Source organism: Scyliorhinus canicula, chromosome 2, assembly GCF_902713615.1.
Source record: "Scyliorhinus canicula chromosome 2, sScyCan1.1, whole genome shotgun sequence".
Taxonomy (NCBI): Eukaryota; Metazoa; Chordata; class Chondrichthyes; order Carcharhiniformes; family Scyliorhinidae; genus Scyliorhinus; species Scyliorhinus canicula.
Window position 1 is genome coordinate 208,296,665 of NC_052147.1, and position 9,518 is coordinate 208,306,182.

Genomic DNA, 9,518 nt, shown 5'->3' on the forward strand with positions numbered 1-9,518 from the left:
GTTTGGCAGCCCTGGTCACGGCTCCCCTGCCGTTCCCGCCGGCCAGGTACTCCACCAGCGCTATAGTGGTGGCGGATTTGGGGCCAATGGAGGAAGCATAAAGGGGAAGTGGGAGCGTCGGTCTGGTCCCCAATATGTGACAACCACCGATTTGTCCCGGGGAAGATGGATGGTGGGTTTCGAGCGTGGTGGAGGGCGGGGGTGGGAAGGATGGGCGACTTGTTCCTGGACGGGAGCTTCGCGAACATGAGGGCGCTGGAGGAGAAGTTCGGGCTGGCGAGGGGGAATGACCTTCGGTATTTGCAGGTGCGGGATTTCATATGTAGACAGGTCCCGTCCTTTCCACGCCTTCCACCAAAGGGGATCCAGGACAGGGTAATTTCCAGGGGTGAGGTAGGAGAGGGGAATGTCTCGGATATTTATAAGGAGCTTATGGGAGCGGAGGACACAGGGACCGAGGAACTGAAACTTAAGTGAGAGGAGGAGCTTGGTGGAGAGCTGGAGGGAGGCGTATGGGCAGACGCTCTGAGGAGGGTAAATGCAACCGCAACATGTGCCAGGCTCGGTCTGATTCAGTTCAAGGTAGTTCACCGGGCCCACATGACGGTGGCCCAGATAAACAAATTCTTTGGGCTGGAGGACAAGTGTGCTAGATGTGGGGGAGGACCAGTGAACCATATCCACATGTTCTGGGCGTGTCCAAAACTCAGGGGATACTGGCAGGGATTTGCGGACTTCATACCCCGGTACTGAAAACAAGGGTGGCGATGAGTCCAGAGGTGGCGATTTTTGGGGTGTCGGAAGACCCGGGAGTCCAGGAGGGGATAGAGGCCGACGTTGTGGCCTTTGCTTCCCTGATAGCCCGGCGATGAATACTGTTGGCCTGGAGGGACTCAAAGCCCCCCAAAGACCGAAGTATGGCTGTCGGACAAGGCAAGCTTTCTCGGCTTGGAAAAAATCAAGTTCACCTTACGGGGATCACTATCGGGGTTCGCCCGGAGGTGGCAACCATTCATCAACTTCTTTGCGGGGAACTAATCATCAGCAGGGGCGGGGGGGGGGGGGAAATAGTGTAGAGTAGGGGGAAGAATAGGCGGGTCCATTTGCGAGAGTGGTACTGTTATTTGCACTATGTTTTTTGTAATTGGTATCTGCACACTAATGCATATTGTTACTGTTTACAATGCCAAAAATACCTCAATAAAATTGTCTGTTAAAAAAGAATGTTACTGTGTTAAACTGTGAAAATTTTAAATGCTTCAACAAAATATTTTCTAAAAAAAAAGCACAACAGTGCCTATACATTCTGAGGAAACTAAGGAAATTCAACAAGTCCACATTGACTCTTACCAACTTGTATACTTGCATATGAGGAAGCATCCTATCTGCCTGCACCACAGCCTGGTATGGCAACTGTTCGGCCCAAGACCATAAGAAACTACAGAGTCGTGAACACTGCCCAGTCCAGTACACAAACCTGCTTCCCATCCATTGACTCTGTCCGAACCTCCCGCTGCCTTGGGAAAGCGGGCAGCGTCATCAAAGACCCTTCCCACCCAGCTTCTACACTCTTCCAACTTCTTCTATTAGGCAAGAGATTCAAAAGTCTGAGAATACGCACTAACAGATTCAAAAACAGCTTTTTCCCCGCTGTTACCAGACTCCTAAACAACCCTCTTATGGACTGATCTGATCTCTTCGCACATTTTCTCTACTGAGTAGTACTGCACTCCGTATGCTTCACCCGAAGCCTGTGTCTAAGTATTTACATTGTGTATTTTATGTATGGCCTCTTTATTTTATTTTCATGTATGGAATGATCTGTCTGAACTGCACGCAGAACAATACTTTTCACTGTACCTCGGTATATGTGACAATAAATAAATCCAATCTAATCTAATCAAACCCAATGCTGAATGCTCTCCAGGGCTTGTAGCATGTGGGCACAGACTATTTCACTATCTGCGGAGTTATGAATGTTGCTGAACTTTTTGCAATCATCATTGAACAGCCCTACTTATGATGGAGGGACGGTCGTTGATGAAGTAGTTGCAGATGATTGGGCCGAGGGCAGGACCCTGAAAAACCCCTGCAGTGATGTCCTGGGATTCGGATGATTACCCTCAAACTATTACGTTCATCTTCCTTTGTGCTCGGTGTGACTCCCAACAAGTGAAGAGTTTTTTCCCTGATTCCCATTGGCTCCAGTTTTGCTAGGGATCCTTGATGCCATATTTGGTCAAATGTTGCCTTGATGTCAAGGGCAATCATTCTTGCCTCACCTTGGGAGCTCAGTTCTTTTATCCATTTTTGGATCAAGGCTGTAATGAGGTCAGGAGCTGAGGACCCCTGGCAGAATCCAAACTGAACATCAGTGGACAGATTATTACTGAATAAGTTCTGCCAACTCCAGCATGGTGCCACCACCAAGCACACCTTCCCTCTAAACATTCCATACGGGCAACCTGGTTGGCTCCTCCATCTCCCCCAACACCTCATCCCCTTCCCATTCAATTGCAGAAGATGTAACACCTGCCCCTTTACCTCCTCACCGTTCAAGACCCCAGGTGAAGCAGAGATTAATTTGTGCTGGGTAGATGCTAGTGCTGTAGTTGTACTGGAACTGCTTGGCTAAGAACGTAGCTGGTCCTGGAACACAAGTCTTCAGTGTTATTGTCAGGGCCCATAGTCTTTGCAGAATCCAGTGCCTTCAGCCGCTTCTTGACATGTGGAGTGAATCAAATTGGCTAAAGACTGGCATCTGTGATGCTGGCAACCTCAGGAGGAGGCTGAAATGGATCATCCACTCCGTTTTTCTGGCTGAAGATGGTTGCAAACACTTCAGACATGTTTGTGCACTGATGTGCTGGGCTCCCCTATCATTGAGAATGGGGATATTTTCCAAAGCGTGGGGGATTCTGGCAGGTGTCTGCCGACGTTATGTCGGACGTTCTGAAAGTGAGGGTGGTCCCGAGTCCAGAGTTGACAATTTTTGGTCTGTCAGAAGTCCAGGTGGCGAGAGAGGCCAATGTCTTGGCCTTTGCCTTCCTGGTAGCCTGGATACGGATTTGGTTGGAGTGGAGGGGCTCGGACCCCTCTAAGTCGGGAGGGGTGGTAAGCGACCTGGCAGGGCTTTTCAGGCTAGAGAAAATAAAGTTCGCATTGATGGGCTCGGTGGAAAGGTTTGCCTAGAGGTGGCAGCCGTTTATCAACTTCTTTGGGAACAATTAAGCTATCAGCAGTGGGGGGGGTTAATAAAGGGGGAGTTGTGTAAGGTGGGGGCAGGTCGGTGGGGAATTTGTTTCTTGGTGTGCTTGTGTTGCAATTTAAAATATAAATGCCTCAATAAAATATTTTAAAAAAAGAAGAGAATGGGGATGCTTGTGGAGCCGCCTCATCCCGTTAGTTATTTAATTGTCCTCCACCATTCACGACTGGATGAGAACTTAGATCTGGCCTGTTGGTTATGGGATTGCTTAGTTCTTGTCTATTGTATGCTGCTTTCGCTGTTTGGCACACAAGTAGTTCTGTGATGTCACTTCATGATGTTGACACCCTATTTTTAGGTATGTCTGGTGCTTCTCCTGGCATACCCTCCTTCATGCTTCAAGTTGCTAGATGTGTTTGAAATCAATCCCCTTTAGCACAGTGTTAGTGCGACACAATATGATGGAGGGTATCCTCAATCAAGACGGGACTTCATCTCCAAATGTACTGTATAGTTGTCACTCCAATTGATTCGTAAATTCTGCCTCCTGGCTCTGTTCCCCAGCTCTTCAAGCTGCTCCTGCATCCTCCTCTGACGGGCGTTCAGCTCCTCCACCTCGTGCTCCAGCTCCGTTACCGTGCCCGCCTGACTGGAGAGCTTCGCCTCGACCTCCCTGAGCGCCTTCCCTTGGGCCGCCTGTGTCTCGACCATTCGGTCCATCATCGGGTCCAGCGTGTCCCTCCTCAGCTCGGCGAAGCAGTTCTTGAAGAACTCCATCTGCTCCTCCCTTGGCCAGTGAGCCTCCGCTCCCCGGTCCCCGCCGTCCGCCATGCTTGGCCGCCCGGCCTGGGGTCCCCGCTGCTCCCGCTTCGATCCTTGCCGCTCCACTCGACCACTTCTGGTCCAGCTGCCCATACCCCGGAAAGGAAGCCTCTTCCCTATCGTCTCCTCCACCGATTCAGGCTGCCAGGTCCCAAAAAAGTCCGTTGACAAAGGTCCGTTTGCCCATCTCGGGCGGGAGCGATCCGACCTGCGACCTGTCTCCTCGAGGGCGCCACCGGAAGTGTCACTCCAATTGATAATGTCTTGAATAGATACATCTGCGACATGTAGATTGGTGAGGATCAGCAAGTAGGTTTTTCCATCTTCTTGATTTCCTCAGCTCCTGCTGCAAAACCAGTGTAGCCTTTAGGATTCAACCAGCTCAGTTAGTAGTGGTGCGAATGAGCTACTCCTAGTTATGAACATTGAAGTGCCTCACCAGAGTATATTCTGTGCCCTAGCCACATTCAGTGCTTCCTCCAAGTGGTGTTCAGCATGGAGGAGTACACACATCAGCTGAAGGGGTGGGTGGTAATCAGCCGCAGGTTTCCTTGGCCATGTTTTACATGATGCCATAGGGCTTCATGGGGTCCAGAGTTGAGGTTGAGAATTGTGCTGCCACTTCTGGACACAGCTAGTGATAGTGATGGTGGTATCTGGGACATTGTCTGTAAGGTATGATTCCATGAGTATGCATGTCAGGCTGTTGCTCAACTTGTCTGTAGGACAGCTCTCCCAATTTCAGCACCAACTGCCCAGATAGTAATAAGGAGGACTTTGCAATGCGATCGGGCTGGAGTTGCCGTTGTGATTCCTGGTGCCGAGTCGATGCTGGGTGGTCCATCTGGGTTCATTCCTTTTTGGATACTTTGTAGTGGTTTGATATGACTGAATAGTTTGTAAGGCCATTTCAGAGATCATTTGAGAGTCAACCATATTGCTATGGATCTGGGGGTCACATGTAGACCAGATCAGGTAAGGATGTCCGATTTCCTCCCCAAAAGGGGATTAGTGAACCAAATGGATTTTTATGATAATCGACAATGGTTTCATGGTCACTTTTACCAAAACTAGCTTTCCAATTCCAGATTCGTTATATAACTTGCAACAGCTGCTGTGGTGGGATTCAAATCCATGTCCCCAGAGCATTAGCCTGGGCCTCTGGATTACTAGCCGGGTGACATTCCCACGACACCACCACTACACTTGGTCTTGCCGTTGCAGCTGCGTCATTTGGAAGTGTGGCATTAAGATGGAGGGATATAAATGAGGAATTTTGAGCCTTCCCAGATAAAATTGCAATTCCTTTCTTCTCTCGCCCATCAAAAGTTATTTATTATCTTCTTACAATATGTGAGATTAAACCATCTATCTGTTTTATTTTTAGTGTAGTGCAGTTATGATTAATTACATGTATTTTATTTTGTATTTCTTTATACTTGATGCTTTTTCTTCTATTTGCAGACGTGGCAAACCACTGTACCTGTGCAACGAACGCTATAAAGTTTTAGAGCAACAATGGGTGACACATACCTTTGATCACATCAATAAAAGATGGGGGCCACATTACAATGGATTATAACTGACATCCTTCCTGAAATATGGCCATCAAGAAGCTTTAGTTCATACAAATGTTACGGAGTTTATTTTTTAAAGTAGCCATTTTGTTAAAAATCAATCCACAAAAATCATTATTCTGCATATGCAAAGGTGCTATTAATATCACTTTTATGGCACTGTGTGAAACATCTCAGCAAACCTAAAAGCCTGAGTCCAGAAATGGGTTAAAATATCTATAAAGTAAAGACCTATTATTTATTAGTCATATTGAAGCAATTGTAGCAATGTATGAGTACAATAAGCACAATTTGAATTTGTATGTGTCCCTCATTAAAATTGGTGCAATGTTTATAGTACACGGCCAAGACAGATACAGTGTGTAATTTTTGAAGAGTTGGTTGCTGATTCCCTTTCATTAGGAAAAGTAATCATCTGTAGGAGGATAAAACCTGGTCATATACACTTGATAGCGGTACACTATTTAGAATTTTTTATTTGAAGCCTGCTGCATCTGTTGTGACATTTTTTCTGATAAGTTTGTGCTGAGTTTTTCCTTAGTTTAGAGAGGTTTTGATTTATAACTGGCCATAATAATTCTTACAAAGTTTACTGTAACTTGCCCAGTTTATTTAAAACAATTATACAAGAGAAGGCTTCAATCTGTAGAAACTTCTGAATTAAAAGAAAATTAGGCTGTAAAACATTCAGTCTCAGGAAATTTTGTTTCTTATTTTGTTAAAGGTAATTGAGAAAAATAAATATTTGGAACTGACTGCTACTAATAACAGAACTACATTTTTTTTAACCAATTGCTTATTTGGGAACCTAGCTTTATGCTTTGACAGTTTATAAGCACCTTATGGAGATGGTGTGTTTACTAAGTTTGGTCACCATATAAAATTTAAAATGTTCTCATTACAGATGTGCCACCTTGACACTGTGGTATGTTATATGATGATTAGAACTGAAGTACGTCAGCCCTCCCTATCGCAGATATCTGTTTCTGATAACCATTGTCAGCTCTAGGTTTAATTGTATTGCAGTTGTGCAGAGTAATTACTACCATTTCTATCTGATTTACTAAACAGTAGAAATTCAGATCATTGTGGAAAATGAGCAGTCCTAATGTATCCTCACGGCCAATGTGCAGTTGAGATCCAGAATTTAACTGCAACATGGTGTGGACACTACTCATTTTGTCTTTTCATTATAGAAATTACAGTGATTCCGGAGATCTGAAATCTTGCTTTTTGTTTACTTTTTTTAAATTCAGCTGACTTTAGCAAATAATTTTCAGCTTTTGACTAAAGTATAGCTTGTCTAGACATTTCTAAATGTCTAGTTTCAAAACTGCATAAAATATGTTTTATTTTTGGTGTTCAAAGGAAGAAAGCATTTCAGTCATATTTATACCTGATGCAAAGGCACACAGACTTGTTAACAAACATTTATGGCTACTAAATCATGAAAAAATATACTACAAAGAATGTAATAAAATTACATATTCAGGGAAGGAATTCATTAAATGCTACAACTCATAAATACAGAAAACAGTATAATTACAAGCTTGGTCCCATCAGTATCGTCACGGACTGGCTTGTGAGATTGTTTGCAGTGATTGATCTTTGTAAAACATTGGGAGCTACTGAAAATTGATGTATAATAGCTAATCAGATATTTTGTTTCACTCAGATACAATTTTTCACTTAACAAATATTTTAAAATTCTATAAAGGTTTCATAATTCAATAGTTATACCATCATCTGACATGCAAAAATAATTGACAGACTTAATGATGCCTAATGGCAAATTTGTCAAGTGTTCTTTTTAAAAATAAAAAGGATCTGTGAGAGTGCAGTGCAGAATATAACTAATAAACAGCATTAAAGACTTAAGCAGTTCAGCTACAGTATATGCTTATAAGCCAGACAGCAGTGAGCACAAGTGTATAATTGTACCTGCTAATGCTGTGAGTATGGTATTTAATTATGAATCATCCTAAGCTAATTTTAAACGGAGCATTCTTTATTGCTCTGATTCTTAAAGATGGTGATTGGCTTTTGTTTTCTTTTTATTCCCATACTAGCTCAGTTTGATTGCCAGACATGCAGTTGATTATAAATGTACTTGAATTTGTGCATGCTGCTGAATTTTTATTTTAGTTTTCCTAAGTTTTCTAAGACCCACTTACAAATTAATATTTTCATGCAAAACAAGTGGTGTGTAATTTGAGATAGAAGTTGAGTGTTCACCAGTGTGTTACCCTGTATGAATGAATGTTAAATACAGTACATTACTGTAAAAGCTGAACATTTTCTGGCACATTGAAAATTAAACCTTAGGATTAATCAAAATATGACTGTAAAATATGTTAATAAAAATATGTAAATCATGTGTGTCTTTTTTAAAGCAAGATTTTAAGTAACTAATAACTCACTTATCCGATATTGTGAAAATAGAAAGCAGAAGTTCACTTTTAGTAATGGATACTTATAAAATTAATTTACCATACCAAAGGTTTACCGGTGGACAACCTATGTATTCGCTTATCACACTTGAAGTTGGAGACAGACAGATCTTAATGAGGAATATGGTGCTCTTCTGTAACTTAGGGACAGGTGGTCTCAAGTACCACTACCTCTGAACTTGCTCTAAGGAGTATTTCCTCAAACATTTATTTTGATCTGCATTGGTTCAGGTTGGAAAACCCCTCTGCTTCAGTGGCATCTGGAAACATTCAAAGTCCTAAGCCTAAAAATGCAAAAGTCTTCACATCTATCCTTAAATGTATGCATTTCAATTCTTTACTTTCAGTTTTTAAAAAATGATCACCAGAAAGACTCTGGGGTGAGCCAAAGTTTGCTGTTTAGATGCATACTAGGTACTGTTTTAGAAGATAATTGAGTAACATCATACTTTTAAAATAAGTTTATTGTAAAGATACTGGCTTACATACATTTAGTTGACCAGCACTAGGAATTGTCATTATGAACTTGAAGTTCACAACGATGCACTGTCAACTGGCCACTGGAATCCAAGCCTGAAATACTAAGCACCTAGAAAAGAGAGGAAGTAGAAGAAGACTTTTTTGTGGCAAGTTATTGTGTTGTCACAAAGGTTCTAAAGTACAGATGAAGTAGCCTATTCTGTTATTGATTATCTTTCCACAGAATATTTAATTGCTTTGTGATTGCTATCAGTCTTTGCTTCCACTATTCCACCCAGAAGGCCATTCGAGTTATCAGTCACCCTTGATCACTCCTGAACTTGTAGATTATCAGTGTTTTCCTTGTGTGATGTCGATTCAGAGTCAGCAACTTGTCATTAAATAATGCCTTAAAGATAGAAAAACATTACAACATGTTTCACAGAGACACAATCAGACAAAGATGAAGAGAGGCTAAGAGGGAGAAACCTGGAGGGAGACCAAACATCTGAGTTTTAAGTAAAATCATAAAGGAGATGGAGAGGCTGATGGGTCAGAATTCTATGGGGTCACTTAGAAAGTAGGAGAGTGAAGGACCAGAAGTCCAACATCTTTACCCCACTTTTGGATTTTACAGACAGTATCAAACGTGAAGGGCAGACTTTACACATTGCTGTGGTGGGACCCAGGCTGAATTATCTCCAGTTGTCAAAGTGTCAGTGAAGGCTAAGGCTCCAGGGAGGCAAGTTGCTGATCTCTGTATCATGGTAGCACAGTCGTTAGCACTGTTGCTTCACAGTGCCAGGGTCCCAGGTTCAATTCCCTTGGGTCACTGTGTGGAGTCTGCAGTTTCTCCGTGTGTGTGTGGGTTTTCTCTGGTTTCTTCTCTCAAGTCTTGTTAGGTGTATTGGACATTCTGAATTCTCCCTCTGTGTACCCGAACAGGCGCCAGAGTGTGGTGACTAGGGGCTTTTCACAGTAACTTCATTGCAGTGTTAATAT

At 43.1% G+C, this 9,518-nt stretch overlaps 1 protein-coding gene across 1 annotated transcript in view; it reads left to right on the forward strand.

Moving 5' to 3' along the window:
• ubr3 (ubiquitin protein ligase E3 component n-recognin 3) overlaps positions 1-7,982 on the forward strand; it is a 466,944-nt gene extending 458,962 nt beyond the window's left edge. Inside the window, exon 39 of the mRNA XM_038790293.1 lies at positions 5,495-7,982. Coding sequence (XP_038646221.1) covers positions 5,495-5,612 — 118 coding nt within the window. The 3' untranslated portion in view covers positions 5,613-7,982. The remainder of the gene's footprint in view (positions 1-5,494) is intronic.
• The last annotated feature ends 1,536 nt before the right edge of the window (positions 7,983-9,518 follow it).